A 19,248-nucleotide genomic window follows, 5' to 3' on the forward strand; every position below is an offset into this window, starting at 1 on the left:
TTTTTTTGACTCTAGCTATTCTGACAGGTGTAGGGTGATATCTCATTACAGTTTAGATTTGCATTTCCCTGATGATGAGTGTTGTTGAGCATCTTTTCATGTGTCTGTTGGCCACTTGAATGTCTTCCTTTGCAAAAATATGTCATGTGTCCATTTTTTAATTGGAGTATTTGTGGGTTTTGGTGTCAAGGTGTATAAATTCTTTATATATTTTGAATATTAAACCCTTATCAGATATATCATTTGCAAGTATCTTCTCTCTTTCAGTAGGTTGCCTTTTTCCTTTTTGTTTTGTTGATAATTTCTTTTGGTGTGCGAAAGTTTTTTACTTTGATGTAGTCCTGATTGTCTTTGTTTTTGTTTAACTTGCCTGAGGAAATATATCTAGAAAAATGTTGCTAAGGCCAATGTCAAAGAAATTACTGCCTATGTTTTCTTCCAGGACTTTTATTGTTTCATATCTCAAATTTAAATTTTTAATCCACTTTGAGTTTATTTTTTGTGTATGGTATAAACAAGTGGTCCAGTTTCATTCTTTTGCATGTAGCTGTCTAGTTTGCCCAGCACCATTTATTGAAGAGACTGTCTTCCCTATTGTGTATTCTTACTTCTACAACTTCACAAATAGTGCAAGAACTTTACATTAGTATGGCAAATATTGTCTCCTCCTGGCCTATCATTGTTATACATTTTACTTTCACATGTTAATATATCACACTAAGTTGTTAATTTACCATTTAAGCATAAAAAATATCTTTTAGAAAGAAATAATAAAATTATTATACCTACATACATATATAGTTACTATTCTCAGTGCTCTTTATCCCTTTGTGTGGATTCATATTTCCATCTGGTATCATTTTCCTTCTGCCTGAATGTCCTTTAATCTTTCTTGTAGTGTGGATCTGTTGGTTTTGAATTCTGTTGAATTTTGAAGGTATCATTGGATTTGAGTTCTTTTGAGCCCTCTCTCCTTGATTGAAGATGGCCACCTTCTCACTATGTCCTCTCACTATATCCTATTTCACTTTTCTTAAAAAAGGATATTTCCACTAGTTATAGAATTCTAGATGATAAGGTTTTTTCCAGTGTTTAGAGATGTTGCTTTACTGTCCTCTCACTCTCATTCTTTCCACTGAGAGATCTGCCTTAATCCTTATCTTTGTCATTCTATATATGATCTGTCTTTTATGCCTCCTTTAAAAATTTTTCTCTTTTTACCATTGGTTTTGTGAAACTTAATTATATTAGTGTAGTTTCTTCATGTTTGTTGTGCTTAGGTTTCTTTGAACTTTTTTGGATCTGTGGGTTTAGAGGTTTTATCAAATTTGGACATTTTTCACCATTATTTCTTTGAATATTTTTTCTGCCTCTTTTCTACTCAGATACTAAAATTATGTGTATATTATACTGCCTGAAATTATACCACAACTCACTGACGCTCTGTCATTATTTTTAATTCTTTTTTCTCTCCACTTTTATTTTGGGTAGTTTTTATTGCTATGTCTTCAAGGTCACTAATCTTTTTCTGCAATATCATCTCTGTACTACTATCATCCTGTGTGTTTTTCATCTTACACATTTTAGTTTTCACCTCTAGAAATTTGATTTCAGTCTTGTTTATATCTTTCATGTATTACTTTTTTTGATCACATGCATTATAATGATAATAATGTTTTTATTGTCCTTGTCTGATGACTAACATCCATGCAAGTTCTAGATTGATTTCCACAATTTATTTTTCTCCTCATTATGGGTATTATTTTCCTGTTATTTCACGTTGGTGTGCTGGATATGTTTTTTTTAATCTAAAGTATTCTTGAATTTCATCCTGGACATATTTAAATTACTTGAAACCACTTGACCCTTTTGAGTCTGGCTTTTAAGGTTTACTAGGTTAGACCAGAACTCTGTTTAGTGTAGGGCTAATTATTCACCACTTCTAAAGCAACACCCTCTCGAGTACTCTTTCCACTGCCCCATAAATTATGCAATTTAAAACTTGCTCAGGGGGACCAAATTACTTTTGGATATTAGCATAAGTTAAACCTATTTAGAAAATTAAACCAGCTACAACATCTAAATCATGTTTCTCAGAGACAGGAATTCTAGATTTTCACAAGTTTGAACAATGCATAGCACTGCCTTCATCTATCTATTTATAATGTGAGACCAAATGTCTTCATACAGATAAACAGATTTGAGTTTACCTCCACCTTCTGTACACGCTCAAACAAGGCTAAATGTCAGAGTCCTCTCTCTCTTAGGTCCTCATGTGCGATACATCCAAAAACCTGAAAACAGGCCCTGCTCCATCACTGATTCTGTCAAACTGTTCCCCAAAGAGGATGCTACTGAAGGGAATGCCACCAGCCCACCGCAGAACCCACCTACCAACCTCACTGTGGTCACTGTGGAAGGGTGTCCCTCATTTGTCATCCTGGACTGGGATAAGCCACTAAATGATACCGTCACTGGTAAGATCATGGCATAAGGACTGATACTTTGGTGGGAAGCATTGATATGTGAATGTGGTACCTGGGTCAAACTATGTCCTATAACATATATCTCAGATGTAGTGAGTCCTAGCAGAGCTGTATTGCCAGAAGTGTCATATGATGGGAAAAGATCATCTATGTCCTCATTATGGGCTTTCTGTTAATTTAATCTCTTTAGGTTGCATTCCTTCCATCTCCCCTCAGAATTCTTTTTCATGGTATAAAGATAGATCTGATCTTTCCATTATCAAGAAAACTACAAATAACATAGAAGTTGGCAGTGCTGATGATATTTAAACCAGTTTGCATTTCACCAATCTAATTTCTAGATTGACCTAGAAGTTTCCAGTGGGTTGAAAGTTATTCAGTTATTTTAGGAGAAATTTTTTTTAGAATTCTAATACTGGTCATTTTTCTGCTCACCTCAGGAAATTTTAGTTCTGCTATCACTCACCTAATCCCTCTAAAAGTGACTGTGAAAAATAAGAAGGGAGTCATTCTTTGAATTTATTATATGGGATTTATTTCTTCATAGTGAACAGGTTAGTCAAACTAGAGAGGAGGGAGAAAAGACGAAGAGGCTGAATCAGCTAGAGGAATATACCCAATAGGGGGATTACACAAAGCTCTTGCTGTCCATGTCCTACTTTGCTTGGACAGGTAGACAGGGTCTAGAGGGCCCCACTGAGAGGCTGTCAGGATGGAGAAAGGAAAGTACACAGGGAAAGTGGGGAGTGGGAGATTCAGCATCTGACAAGTTTTCTGTGAATAAAGAAGAAAACAGCAGTTATTTCTCCTCAGACAAAACTGTTTGGTCTGGGGAACTTCTGCTAAAACAGCCTATTTTGCTTAGCTGGGCTTTTTTTTTATTTAACCATATTTTGTGAATTTCATTTTTCATGCAGGCCTTGCCTTTGTTTTGAGAAAGAATCAGCCATTGCTCATATTTCCTGGGGATTTGCCTAGTCCTGCTTCTTCACTTGGGACTATGCCAGTAGGCGCTACCATCCCAATATCTAAAAAACAATCTCTTGAGTATTGACTATCTCATGGATTAAAAAGTCAAAACTCCCGGGGCACCTGGGTGGCTCAGTGCATTAAAACCTCTGCTTTCGGCTCAGGTCATGATCCCAGGGTCCTGGGATCGAGCCCCGCATCGGGCTTTCTGCTTGGCGGGGAGCCTGCTTCTTCCTCTCTCTGCCTGCCTCTCTGCCTACTTGTGATCTCTGTCAAATAAATAAATAAAATCTTAAAAAAAAAAAGTCAAAACTCCCAATTCATGTAGTGTACTAATAAGAAGGAGTTCTCATGACAGACTGAAACTTAGTTATCATAGAACCATAGAACCATAAAATTTCATTAGTCTTAAAGATGTGGGACTTTAAGTTGGAATTGGTTAATATATCTAATAATCCAATACATCTAATATATATTCCCTTTGGTGTCTCAATATCTGATTTAACTTTTTAAGAGCAAAAGGATTTTCCTTTCTGGTTCATCATGTAACTTTTTTTTCATTGTAGAAACTTGTAATCTCCAAAAAATAATGAATAGGGTGCGCTTTCTCTATCTAACCAATTACATTTGTAACATTGTTACTAAATGTTAATGGGCTGCTTAAGATCCTTCATAAGATACTGGACTTATGATAACAATTTTCATGGAAATGGACTATATCTCTTTAGCTGCAATATTTTCTAGATGGAAATAAGTCCATATTTAATCATAACCTAGTATATATTTAAATGTTGGACCATATATCCTAACACTCTATTCTACTTTTTGCACTGTTTTAGTGTTTTATTAAATACCACTTGATTTCAAATGTAATCTTTTAGAAACCAGCAGATCATGTAATGCAGAGGTTAATTCTCTCAAGTCACTCGAAATTGTTTCATAAGAAAGGATTGAGAACGATTGCAAAAAGAGAGTGAAACATATTCTCTATTCCCTGAGTTGGCTTCTGTCAGTACCCTATCTTTTAATTGACAGGAATGTATTACCTCTAATAAATAACATCCAAATTTGGTTGCTTCTACATGTCCCTTCTACATTAAGGTAAAAATAGATACACCTAAGAAATTGGTCATAGCCTGGGTCCTTTAAGTTAGTTATGAAGTGGTGCTTTGTGATATGCCAAGAGCATACCAACATAGATTTAAATCCCAGACTGGCTGTGTTCTATATATGCAAATTGAGTATGCAATTAACCTCTTTGCTTTAGTTTCCTTATTTGTAATAACAATAATAATTCCCACTGTTATCAACTTATGAGGATACTTTTTTAGAGAGGGAGGAGGAAAGAGCAGAAGGAGAGGGAGAATCTTTTTTAAAGATTTTATTTATTTATTTATTTATTTATTTATTTATTTATTTATTTATTTTTAGGGAGAGAGCTTGAGCTGGGGGAGGAGCAGAGGGGAGGGAGAGTGCAGGGGAGTGGGTGAGCGGTGGGGAAAAATCTCAAGCAGACTCTCTGCTGAGCATGAAGCCCAATATGGGGCTCAATCACACAACCCTAAGATCATGACCTGAGCCAAAACCAGGAGTTGGATGCCTAACCAACTGAGCCATCATGCACCCACAATGAGGATAAAATTAAACAATGTAAATGTGCACCATGAGTCAGAAGCTGTTAAATTAATGTTTGTCAGTAGCAGCATTAGTAGGACTGGTAAAAACAGTGTCACCATTATTATTTTCATGGTCTGTTTTCATGGCCAGACTCTAATTTTCCAATCTTTATAATAAATGGGATTTTTTCTGTTAAGTAAATTTTCTCTTAATAGGGCAGTAATACCCTCTGAGGGGATAAAATACCAATTATTCAGTGCTAGTTCTTTATAGATACTTTATATCTTTACTCTTAAGGAATTTATAAATCCCATATTTTAATTTTTTTCCATATTTTAAAGTAAGAAATATGGACACATACTAAGTGGTTATCTTTGCCTTCTGAAATATACTCAGAATATGGCTATAGATATTCATTCTAAACATATATATTCAATTTTTATGGTGTTGGTGGACTTACGAAAAAGTTATGATTGCTTTAAAGCATTGCAAATGAAGATTTTGTAAACCTTCATTACAAAACCCAAGAAAATACTTTCAAAAGCCAGAATTCTGAGAGAAATTCTAAATGTATTTTTATGAAGGTAAATTTTATATCCATTTTGAAAACTTGGATCTTTCAGGATAAAAATAGTATTAAATAAGCATTTAAAAATGAGTCAAAAGAGGGGTGCCTCAGTGGCTCAGTTGATTAAGCATCTGCCTTTGGCTCAGGTCATGATCTCAGGATTCTGGAATCAAGCCTCATATCAGGGAGGCTACTCCTCCCTTTCCCTCGGCCTGCCACTCCCCTTGTTTGTGTTCTCTCTCTATCTCTCTCTCTGTAAAATCTTTTAAAACAAAATGAGTCAAAAGAAAATTAGAGAAGATATGTGGTAAGACTTTCTAGTACTAAGAGCCTGGGGTAATATTAAAAAGAATATTACGCAGTCAATGAGAAGTATCCTAAGCCTAAGATGTTTTTTGAAAGTGGTTGCTTTCATGCATAGTCAACTGGAGTGTGATATAATTTTTTCTTTGGGTGACTAAGAAGCACTTGAATCTTTCCAATTGGCATCTTTACAACTTTTGTATCTTTCAAATTTTTGTATCAAAACACAACTCAGGGATAATAAGGGATAATAAAAGCAATAACAATAATAGGTACCACCTGTTGAAAAAAAACGTGCAAAATACTATTAAGCACTTTGCATATATTCCTAATTTAATTGCCACAAACAACACTATGAAGAGATCTTATTGACATTTTATAGATGAAAAAACAGACTGAGATCAAGGCAAGTGACTTGGTCTGTTTCTTTTCATTGAGTCATAGCATCTCCCTTTTTTTTTTTTTTTTTTTTTTTCCTCAGGAGGGGACTAACTAGCCTGCCCCATGCCCTTTAATAGAAAAGTCATGAGTGTTTTGGGTCCTTTGTATCAGAAACACATCTAACCCTGTATCCAACGAGCAGTTTCCATTTTTAAAAAGATCAATTTTACTTACATTTTGATTACTCCCATCTTTTTCTAGTAAATATTGCTTCACAGCTGAGAAAAAGATATAAAATGGATATATTTGAATTCAGGGCCCTACCCTTCCCTCCCTTTCCACCTTCTGTAAGAACAAAGAGCCAGCTGAGAGATGGATTGGGAATAGAAGAGTCTGAGAAAGGAATACCAAATACTAGCCATTAGTCCTTTGGTAGCTGTGCTAATGTGTCCAGTACAATGGCCATTGTCTTCTGGTTTAATTTTGTGAATTTTTGGAAGGATGGTCATACGAAATTTTTAGAAAGAGCTATCCTCCTTTTTTGATTTTTAAAATATACCATTAAAACTCCTTCCCAAATTGAAATTGGTTATTATGTCTTCCCGAGTCTTTCATAATTTTAGTTTTATTTCCAGTCTCCATCTCCCATCTTTGATCTCAGTGCTAATAGCAGAAATCCCTAGTAACCTGCCACCTCCTTCACAGCCTTCCCACTTTCCCTGATGGCTGACTTGTGTATTTGGAGTGGGATTTGTTATTGTTTGTTGTTTTTTTTGAGTTTTTAAACAAGTTTAAAAACTTGTTTAAAGTTTTTTGAGTTTTGACAAGATCTGCATGATCTTGTCACATACATTAAACTAAACGCCACTGAGGGCAGGGAAAGCCAAGTAACAACTTTATCAATTATGTTCTTAATCTGAAAGTCTTTCTCTTGATTAGTCCTGCAAGTTCATAGAAACATGCTCCTAAGTGACATTTATGGAGATCTCTATGTAAACTTAAAGGTCATAATTTTTTTAAAAGGATGATTATCCAGAAAGCATATGTCAGCAATAGGTATAAAACTTTTGTAACTTACGTAAGCAGTAGGTACAAAAATCCCATAATTCTGTAGTTCAAAATAATGAACTGTCATTCATTATTTGGTTAACTGTTATTTGCTGCATGATTTTAAACCCAGAGTTTTTTGGTAACAGCACTATGAATGCAGTGGCCTTTTCCCCAGCTATATAATAAAGCTCCATACAGAAGAAACATGGCTTCTACTCAAGTACCACTTCTCATACAGAGCTTTCCTCATACTGAGCATTCCAACAAGAGCAGACCAACTGATTTGCCTAGCAACATCATTGGCAACCAGTTCAAAGCTACCACGGGAGTGTTATCAGTCTTCGTAGTTAGCAGGCCTTCATGTTCCAGTAAAGGGAAAGCAGAAATGGCCAATGAGCAACTCCCAAAATGCTTTGGGACCTTCGTCATCCACTGACCATCCCCATCCGGGGATTGCTAATGTGTAAAATCAGTACGCCTCAAGGACTGCAGGCTAAATTGCTCACTTTTATGAGAGTGACTTTATGATGCTGTTTGCCTTAAGAATAATTAAATCAGCCAGGATGTAAAGACAAGTATTTGTTGGCTTTTTCGCTTTTCAGAATATGAAGTTATATCCAGAGAAAATGGGTCATTCAGTGGGAAGAACAAGTCCATTCAAATTACAAATCAAACCTTCTCTACAGTAGAAAATCTAAAACCAGATACAAGGTAAGCCACCTGTGCTATTATAGGTGAATTCTGAGAGTGCAAAAGTCGTAATAAAGGAATGAAACGACATCATCTGTCTTTGTCTTACGGGACAGTCTAGTTTGCATTTCATTCTTTGGCTTACTGTGCATAGCAGTATATACCTCTAGAGTCATGTTTTGCAAATACGCAAGTTATTGGTGGGGACACAAGAGCTGACGAGGTGGTCTTGTAAGTTAGCACTCTAGGTGAGAACATTGAAAAATAGAAGGTCGTTAATACCAAATGTTGATAATTAAGTACCAAAATTCAGAGAAGGAAAGTTTTGTAGACCAGACACAACTGGAGTGTGTATGTTGTAAACTCAATTTGAAAACGAGAATTTGGCTGCCATGTTGGCAAGAGGAGAGCAAGGAAATAAAAGCTATGTAACAGATATAGATGAAAGTTCGTGATAGATAATGCTTCAAATAACTACAGACCATTCCCAGGCATAGCAGTCCTTTGCTTTGGGGATCTTTTATCACAAACAAATGAGAATCAATTTTTGAAAACAGAAATATATAATATTAACAATACAGTAAACAACTTTTCTTGGCATCTCCTATTACACATTCATACCAGGTTGTTTATATTACTGTGTGGTTTTGTCATTTCTTTTGAAATATAAAATACCCAATATTTTGTCAGCTCATTGTATTGCAAGAAAAATAAGGGCCTTACACACTTCTAGAAATGTAATAGAGAAGGTTTTTGTTTTGTTTTGTTTTGTTTTGTTTTGTTTTACATGGATAAATCATCAAATTTACTGTTCAAGGAAATTCTTGAATGATACAGCCAAGAATTTCCTTAATAAAGACAATGTACTAAACTCATTTTGGGACTAAATATCACTCTCTGGAAAGTCAGTTTCCTTTCTCAAACTCCAGAACACTGTTTGATAAGCTATCTATGCATTCAGCTAAAATGAAAACATCCTCACATCTTAAGTTATAGTAAGCCAAGCAAACCAAATCACTTTTCAGAAAGACACAATCAGGAGTTTTTCCAGATTGAATATTTCATAGCTTGATAAAGTTTCTTGGCATTTAAAAAGATCAGCAGAGGCAAAGATTGGAACACCAGCATTAGAAATTTTTTCATAAATTTTACTTATATCTCTCATTGTCATCAGTTGATTAAATTGAATCAGGTATTGAATATGACACACAAAAGAGCCTTTTTAGTTCTGATAACAAAGAACCTCTTTTAATGTTTTCAGGAAAAAGAGAAGCATCTAGTTCATTCTAGAAGGTTTGCTGTGTATAAACTGTAGTCTTATACTGCAAATATAATACTTTCTGCAAGCATTTTTTTCTTTAACGTTCTCTATTTTAAGCTGTAATATGGAAAATTTTACAACTGCTAATTTTTTAAAGGCTATAAGTTAGCCAAAATAAGCATGTATTTTAGTAAAAGCCCATTTGATGATCTTGGTTCTGTTTCCTTAGGGAAATTAACAGAGAGAGAGAAATTATTTTTAACATAATTATTTTAAGAAAAGAGTAAAAAATAAGTTATTTAATTTGGCCTTTTTAATAGGTGGATTTGGGCTTACAGAATGTAGATGTTTTACAGTTTCTTGCTTTTTATTCCATTCAATACATTGAAAACCATTTTGAAAAGCATCTAATTTCTAAATGTTCATTGTATTCCTTTTCTGAATTAGGCAATCCTCAAATCTTCTCAGAGTTCACCTATTAGTCATGATCAGAAAATAATTTTTTCAGTGACATTTTTAAGCCTGACTTGTTTATAAAAGATTTATGTTTCCATTCAGCTAACATTTGTCAAGTACCAACAGTGTGGTTGGTGTTGTGACTACAAACATGAATAAATGTGATGCCCGCCCTTGAGAAGCTTGAGGAAGTGGGGTAGTAACCGATAATTAGTAACTGATTATTCTACACAAAGTGGTGAGAGTTCTGGTAAAAATATATACAAGTTGCAAGGGAAGCCAAGAGTGGGTGGCACTTTACAAAGGCTGGGGAAGTTAGGAAGACTTCCTGGAGTAGGTGATAACTGGGCTGAGGCTTGAAGAATGTATAGGAAGGAGTTAGCTGGGTAACTGTAGGAGGGAAAAGAAATACCACAGAGAATAGTCCATGTCCATGCAGAGGCCCTAATGGCATGGTTGTGTGCAGTGAAGAGTCAGCTACTCTTACCAGTGAAAGGGTGAAAAGTGGACGGAAGCAGTAAAAGCAACAAGAGGTGGAGGTGAGGCTATGGAGGGCCTTCTGTGCTAGATCAGGAAACTTGGTCAATAGATGGGGAGACCCAGAAAGATGGTAACTGGGAATGGCTTGCTCCAAGTTTCATTTTAGTATTGTTATGATTTTGATTTAGATGGAATAATCACTTTTGATACTAAAGCAACTTATAATGAGTAACATTTGGTAGAATAAATCGAACAAAACTTTTTGTTAATGTCTTGCAAGAGTGCCATTTTGGCATCTTGCCTAATTGGCCAAAGAGGCACATAGGAGAGAAAAGTACCTCTGGGCTAAGCTGCATTTCATTCTGGAATTATAGGACTAATGAGTCCTGGAGTTTACTTCTAGCTTCTGGTTATAGTTGTTGTAGGACTTATGCTAATTGTTTCTGGAGTTTATAGCCTTGTCCCTTTCACCCCGCCCTAAGGTATGTGTCTTGCTTGTTACTCCTGTCCTGATGAAGGCCTGATGGACCTTCTAAGGAGGGACCCCTACAACTACCCAAATCTCAAGACAAGCAAAGCCCAAAGGAGGCTCTTTCTGGACTTGTCTCTAAGAAAAAAAATAATACTAAGTTTTGGAATCCCTGAAATCAGAATCCCATCCAGTTTTGCCAGATGCCATAAATCTGGGGCCACTCAGTGTTTCTATTTGGCTTATTTTACATTATTTTTAGAGTTTGATATGATTGAATGAAATCCATTCATATATAAGGACTGTTTAAAAAGAAAAAAAAGGACTTTCAATATTCATAGCTATGATCTGACCAGGACTGTGCTAATAGTCCCTGATGGCTCATGATTTAAAGGTATATTAGCAGTTTGAAAACATTTCCTCACTGGTGACAGATGTGATACACATGGATATAAAGGTGCTCTGATGAAAACTGTTTAGTCTACAGTTTGTGGAACTTTGTGGTGACCAAGTAGTTCAGCAGATCCCAGTCCCCAGCGAGTGGGAATGCATTCTGTGCTATCTTAAAGGTAGGCTAGAGATTAATGTGTTTATTTAATAGGCAAAAAACTGTTTTCAGCTGAAATATTATGGGTTGAAACCCCTATTAATCAAAATAATGAGCTAAGGAAGAATAAAGTGAAGTTGAATTATGTCATTTAATTTGAGATTTCTGAAGCCTAGAAGCACCTGGGGAAACAAAAGTAACACCCATGAAACAACGGGAAAGCATGGTAAGACAGCATAAAAGGTCACATAGTATCTACCCTGAAGTCCTGCAATTTAAAGGAGGGAAAGCTTCACAGAATACTCGAGACTAGACCTTGATGATAAAGGATATAACTGAATAGGACAAACTGGCAAAAAAAGAAAGAGCACCAACAGTATTGTTCGTTCAGATCAAGGCCACGTGTATGACTTGGGTGAATTACAAGTAATCCTCTGACTTACTACTGACAGGGTTACAGTAAAATTAAGAAAATTGTGAGTGCCAAATATAGGTTGGTTGGCTTTTTCTTTTTTTTTTTTAATGCAAGCTTTTTCCATACTATCTTATGTTCTGAAGGCAAGATATTTTTCCATTATTTCTTTTCAGCCCCAACCATGTTCCAAGATTAATGCTAATAAGAGACATGCTATAAAATTAAGAGGAAGTATGTATAGGACGCAGCCCCCAGCTGGTTTTTATTACCTATACAGAATGACTTTAGTCACATTTCACTGTTCAGGGAAAATTATATCCCCAACAGACAAACTAAATTATAGTTGTTAAAATCCACCACCACCGCTGCCAGCCTCCGTGAGGCTCTGGAATTCCCTATCTGAAAAGCTAGGAGATAATAACTTTTGAAAGAATTACAGTAACTGTGTTCCAATTCCAGGAAACACAGGTATATAATTTATTTCACTATCATTTTCCATCATTCGTCTCCACTGAAAAACATGAGATCTAAAATAAGGTGATAATTACTGGCCCACCCTTTAATACACCGTGGAAAGGGAGGAGTAGAGCTTGGCCATAGAACATTTAACCCAAAAGAATCAATGCAGAGAAAATAGATCTCCAGGGCTGTTAGGTTAAAAATGCCAAGTGGTCTAGAAACAGAAGTACAGTGGACTCTGTTACCTTTTCTCACCGTGTATGCCTACCTCCTCCCCGCCTGTTGTTACGACATAGCCAGGTTTTACCTCCACCATAGAAGCTCAAAAGATACCCACAGGGAGGGACCAGCCAGCAGCTATCTTGCTGCAGGAGAGTCTGGAGGGCTGCATACCTGGTGCAAGATGTCTCTGTTAGAGAGTGGAGCTCCATGGCTGTTCTGGGGCACCTGGTTCCAGTTCCAAAGGGGACACAGGAAGGACTCCCCCAGCCTTGCCAACAAATGCTTGCAGCTCCTGTGGGCTTTGGTCATAACTTTGCATGGGGAAGAGGGGCCATGGGGTGGAGTCATAGCTGTTTTAGTCAGGTGCAGCAGGAGAGATGAGCTGACAGAGGTGCACTGCTGTGCCACATCTCCTTCTCTTTCTTTTCAGGACCCCTCTCTCACCCCCTAGCCCTAAAATACTAAGAAAATATCAATATGTTGAATCAGTACCCAAATAGCCCACTCCCCAGTATTTATTTTCCATTTATTTCCCCCATGAAACCTCAATGTGTGGCTCTTGCGGGGCTGAAAGAAAAATACAAAGAAGAGCCTCTCCTATCTGCAGCCAACCACCTGGTGTGCAAAGACCACTAGGATTATTTTTAGTTCTGTGAACAGAAGAACTGATCAAGTATATGTCCAACAATAAGTCTTGTACCCCTGCTTAAGGGGACCGGAAGGATGAAGTAACTGATTAATCTCAAAGTTTCTCTTGCTTCTAAAATGATGCAGTCTTATGATATCCAAAGACATCACAGAATCAGTGGGAAACTGGAACTGAAAATAAACCCCAAATCTAGGTTAAGTCTTACAGCAAGCCTAATAGTCCTGATGAACCATTTTTCTCTGAGTTTATATCTGTGGTCCATAATTGGTTTTCAAACTGTTTCTAGCACACATTTGGACAATCCATTGATAGGCTAGGTTCTTCCTGATGAACAGGTTGGACAATATAGATGGACACACACAATTGCTATACAGGAAAAAAAAAAAAAAAGCCCCATAATCTCTTCACATGAGCCCTTCTATCCTAACTTGACTAAAAAGCTAAAGAATCCATTGTGTGTGCCAGATATACATGTGGCCCAGCAATTTCCTATGGAAAATGTATTCTGTCTGGTAATTAAGATATAAATCAATTTCACTTAACATATTCATATGCTTCTGTCCTCTGTAGCCTGTGAGGTTTCTGGGGAACAGTTCTTCCTCTAAAACTAAAAACATACTGACGTTTCCTATAGCTGACAAGCAAAGACAGTTTGGGGCGACTGTGTTGTTTGATTTAATAAAATCTTGGCGCTAAAAGTAAACTGGAATAGAGGCAGCAACTTCTCATAAACTCTAATTCTGGCTGAACAAAACAGGCATGTGGAATAGCTATTATGCTCTTATTCACAGTATTTTTGTGAAATTCTGGCCTCTGCAGATTCTGTATTAATTTTCTACATCTTTTCTCATGGGTTTTGTAGAAAAGAATAAAATAAACTAACAGAGCATTAGGCACTTTACTGAGTTTCCTTGTAGGTGTGGGTAGCAGGACAATTGCTTCATCATTAAGGAAGAAAGAAATTTAGGGGATTGCTCAGTTTTGCAAATTTTCTCCTGGCAGAAGTAGAGCTAAGAGCATGGAACTCCACTAGTCTATAAAGAGAGCAATTATTCATTCACATAAATATATTATTTTCATTACTTTTCACTTAGAATTCCTTAGTGGGGGCGGGGGTGTGTGTGCCAGAAATGTACTGTAACACTATAGACTTGGAGTGCAGCCCATATCTGGAAATTTCTTGTTCCTGTAGAAATGGGAGATACAGGAATGTCCCTGAGGACATACTGGGCAGCTGGTTGATGATACTTGATGGCTGCTGATGCCCTGCCCCTCTGCCCTCTGTCCCTGATCAGAACTTATTTTATCCTCTAATAAGTGTCCTTGCAGCTCTGCCCTTTTGCTCCTTATGTGTATTCCCAGGTCAATACAAGGTCTGCATGAGTCAGGTGTCCAGAAATGCCTGGAGAACTGATTGATTGGATTTCTCATTCCTTATTGGAGTGCCTGTCACTCATTTTTTCATATTCCACTCTTCCATTTCTCTCCCCCTGACTGAAGCCTTACCTGAAAAGGGCTCAAATATTTCAAGGCTACCTCGGGGTAAAATTAGCTAACCAAACCACTCAGACCAACAAGCAGGTACAGGGTGGCCTTTTTATATAAAAGGCAGGTTGCTTGAACTTTGAGACTTTTGCTAGAGTGGAAATCTCCTTTTTAAATCAATGGGAATATATAAGTAAAAAGTTCATAAATAAGGAAAACTATAGTTAGTTTATAACTATAGTTATATAGTTATAGTTTAGCTCTATTATAAGCAAATTAGAGGGAAACTTTTATAGAAACAAAGGAAGGGAAGGCAGCAAATGACAGAAAAAATGGTCTATCCTAACCAAACTTGAAGGTTAGCTCAGATTAGATCCTACAGGTTGGAGTGTCCCCATCTCTGACAGTTTTGCCCATAAACTATAGATCCTACTGTTTGACACCCTAGTTTTTCACTTTTCTATGAGTTGGTATTTAAACTTATGCTGATTTTCACAGTTGTTCTTGAACGCTACCCTCTATTACCCACTCCTCTGGAATAATGTTTTAACACTTTCTAGACTCTTTATTGAAATCTTAAAACTTTTCATTATTGTTTTTTCTCAGCCTCTTAGCCAGCCAAAATATGGAGTTATTTTGATGGCAGACAGAAAATTCATCTGCTGAATTTTTATTCTTCCCAATAACCCCATAGCTATACCCTTATTGTAAACTTCACAATCTCAAAAGCAAGTATGTACATAAAGAAGAGTTCTGCCTTGAGAATTCTATGGCAGTGTTTGTCAAGTTCCCTGATAATAAAATCGCCTTTAAAAATTATTCTAGGAAAAAAAGTTATTCTAGAGATAGAAGTTTAATACTAGAGAATATTTATAATCACTTACTATGTACCAGACACCTTGCTTTTATATATGTTATTTTTTCACAAAAAACTCAAAAGGTGTTTTTATACCCTTAAATAACATTATCCTCCTTTTTATATAGGAAAAAATCAAGATTCACAGAGTTTAAGGAACTCACCTTAAAGTAGCATATCAGTGAGCTGTGAACCCAAGTCTTCATGGTTCCACAGCCCATGACCTTAGCCACAGCACCTTGCTGCCTTCTGAGAGAGAGGCTCAGGAAGACTGGTTTTGTTTGGATCCATTCCCACCAGGGCAGAACCTGGCATGGCATTCTGCCAGTGGCGTTTGTTACTCACTTGGCTTGTCCTTGGAGAGACAGAGGCTTGACTACAGTCATCATCTGGACTGTACTCCATTTAGATACTGGTTTTGATGACATAGGCCTTATAAATGGCTTTTTTAAATTCTTTTTTTTTTTTAAGAGAGTGAGTGTGAGAGAGGGGAAGGGCAGGGAGAGAGGGAGAGTGAGAATCTTAAGCAGACTCCATGCTTAGTGCAGAGCCTGACCTCACAACCTTGAGATCATGACCTGAGTGGAAATCAGAGTCAGACGCTTAATTGACTGAGCCACCAAGGTGCCACAAATTAAATTTTCATTTTTATCTGAAATATATGTATATGGTTTTAAAAGTCAAATGCTACAAAGTTCTTCATTCCTCTTCCTAAATTCTACTTCCCAGAAGAAACAATTTTCATTTTTTTTCAGCTTTATTATGGGAAAATTGACCAAACTGTAAGGTATTTTAAGTACATACAATTTGATAATTTGATATACATTATGAAATTATTTCCTCCCCCCACAATCAGGTTAACTAACACAACCATCACCTTGTATATTAACCTATTTAGGGGTTGAGGGTGACAACATTTAAAGTCTAGTCTTAGCACATTTCAATCATACAATACAGTGTTATCAATGATAGTTACTGTATTCTACATTAGATCCTCAGATCTTATACATCTTGTAACTGAAAGTTTGTACCCTTTACCAAGATTTGTTTTCCACTTTCCTACTCTTTCTGTGAGTCTGACTTTTTTTGAGATTCAACATATCAGGGATACCATGCAAGGGTTCCCGTTACTCCACATCCTCACCAGCATGTGTTCGTTACCTCTTGTCTTTTTGTTACTAGACATCCTAATAGGTGTGAGATGATAACTCACTGTGCTTTTGATTTGTATCTCCCAGACAGCTAGTAATGTCGAGCACTTTTTCATACCTGTTGGCCATCTGTATATCTTCTTCGGAAAAAAGTGCCTATATAGGTCCTTCACCCAGTTTTTAATTCAGTTACTTTTCTGTTATTGAGTTGCATATGTTCCCTTTATATTTTGTTTATTAGCCCCTTATCACATACATGTTTTACAAATATTTTCTCCCATTCTATAGGTTGCCTTTTCTTTGTGTTAATGATTTCCTTTGCTGTGCAGAAGGCTTTTAGTTTTATGTAGTCTCATATCTCTTAGCTTCTGTTGCTTTTACTTTTGGTATCACATTTAAAAAAAAAAAATCATTGCCAAGTCTGATGTCAAGGAGATTACCCCCTAGGTTTTCTTCCATTAGTTTTCTGGTTGCAGATCTTAGAGTCAAGTGTTTAATCCATTTTGACTTAATTTTGTGTATGGTGTAAAATAGTGGTCCAGTTTCATTCTCTGGCATGTAGCTGTCCAGTTTTCCCAACACCAGTTATTTGAAAAGACTATCTTTTCCCCCAATTGTATATTCTTGTCTCCTTTGTCATAAATTCACTGTGTAGGGGTGAGTTTATTTCTGTGTTCTCTATTATGTTCCATTGATTTATGTATCTGTTTTTTATACCAATACCATACTATTTTTGATGACTAAAGCTTTGTAATATAGCTGGGAATCCAGGACCATCAGGCCTTCAGCTCCATTCTTCCTCAAAATGACCTGGGCCATTCTGGGTCTTCTGTGATTCCATACAAACTACAGGATTCATTGTTGTATTTTTGTGGAAAATGCCATCGAATTTTGATAGCAATTGCATTGAATCTATAGAATGCTTTGGATAGTAGGGAAATTTTAACAATATTAATTCTTCTAATTCATTAACATGGAATGTCTTTCCATGTATTTATGTTTTCCTCAGTTCCTTTCTTATTTCTTATAGTTTTCAGTGTACAAATCTTTTACCTTCTTGGATAAATTTACTCCTAAGTATTTTATTCTTTTTGATGCTATTAGAAATGGGATTGTTTTCTTCATTTCTTTTTCTGAAAGTTCATTGTTGGTATATGAAAACACAACTGATTTTGTATACTGATTTTGTATCCTGCAACTTGACCAAATTTGTTTATTCTAACAGTATTTTTGTAGAATCTTTAGGGTTTTCTATATATAAAACCATGTCATCCACAAATAGAAATAGTTGTACTTCTTCCTTTCTGATTTGGATGCCAGTACTTGCTTCCCACCGCCCCCCACCCCCCAATTGCTCTGGCTGTGATTTCCAGTATTATGTCAAATGAAAGTGGCAAGAGGCGGCATCCTGGTCTTGTTCCTGACTGAGAGGGAAAGGTTTCAGCATTTCACTGTTGGGTCTGATGTTAGCTATGGGCTTGTCATTTATGGCCTTAATTATGTTGAGATGTGTTCCCTCCATACCACTTTTTTGAGAGTTTTTGTCATGAAAGTATGTTGAATTTCATCTAATGCTTTTCCACATCTACTGACTTTATATGGATTATCCCTCATCTTATCAAGTGGTATACATCACATTGACTGATTTGTGGATGTTGAACCATCTTTGTATCCCTGGACTGAATCCCACTTGGTCATGTTCTGTTCAGATTATCTATTTCTTTATGGTTCAGTCTTGGTAAGTTTTTTATTTCTAGGAATATATCCATTTTTTTCTATATTACACAATTTGTTGCAGTATAATCTGTTATAGTAGCCTCTTATTTGGGGGGAATCAGTTGTAATGTCTTCTCTCTCATTTCAGATTTTATTTATTTTAGTCTTCTTTTTTCTTAACTGAAGTTTCATCAATTTTGTTTATCTTTTAGAAAACCAGCTCTTAGTTTCATTGATCTTTTTTATTGTTTTTCTGGTCTCTATTTCATTTATTTCTATTCTGATCTTTGTTATTTCCTCTCTTCTGCCAACTTTGGGCTTACTTTGTTCTTTTTGTAGTTCTTTGAGCTGTAAAGTTAGGCTGTTTATTTGGTGTCTTAATGTAGGTATTCATCGTTATATATTTCCCTTTTTGAATTGCTTTTGCTGCATCTCATAAGTTTTCATATGTTGTATTTCCATTTTCCTTTGACTCAAGATATTTTTGATTACTCTTTTGATTTCTTCTTGGATCCATTGGTTGTTCAGGAGCATATTATTTAAACTCCACATATTTGTGACTTTTCCAGTTTTCTTCATGTAATTGATTTCTAGTTTCTGACCATTATGATTAGAAAAAAATTCTTGATATGATTTCAGTTTTCTTTAGTTTTTTAAGACTTCATTTGTGGCCTAAAATATGATCCATCCTGAAGAATGTTACATGTGTGCTTGAGAATATGTATTCCAATGGAATGTTCTGTAAATGTCTTTTAGATCTTTCTAGTCCAAGGTGTTGGGTTTTTTTTTTTTATTATTAATTTTATTTTTTTAAACATATAATATATTTTTATCCCTAGAGGTACAGGTCTGTGAATTGCCAGGTTTACACATTTCACAGCACTCACCATAGTACATACCCTCCCCAATGTCCATAACCCCACCCCCCTCTCCCAATCCCCCTCCCCCCATCAACCCTCAGTTTGTTTTGTGAGATTAAGAGTCACTTATGGTTTGTCTCCCTCCCAATCCCCTCTTG

General features: G+C 36.2%; 1 protein-coding gene across 1 annotated transcript in view; it reads left to right on the forward strand.

Annotated features, from left to right (window-relative positions):
• Positions 1-19,248, forward strand: part of LOC111146515 (ABI family member 3 binding protein) — a 259,405-nt gene that overhangs the window by 222,245 nt on the left and 17,912 nt on the right. Inside the window, exons 59-60 of the mRNA XM_022502061.1 lie at positions 2,268-2,477; positions 7,977-8,085. Of these exons, the coding sequence (XP_022357769.1) occupies positions 2,268-2,477; positions 7,977-8,085 (319 nt within the window). The remainder of the gene's footprint in view (positions 1-2,267; positions 2,478-7,976; positions 8,086-19,248) is intronic.

Source organism: Enhydra lutris, unplaced genomic scaffold (assembly GCF_002288905.1).
Source record: "Enhydra lutris kenyoni isolate GAN:26980312 unplaced genomic scaffold, ASM228890v2 scaffoldscaffold2, whole genome shotgun sequence".
NCBI lineage: Eukaryota > Metazoa > Chordata > Mammalia > Carnivora > Mustelidae > Enhydra > Enhydra lutris.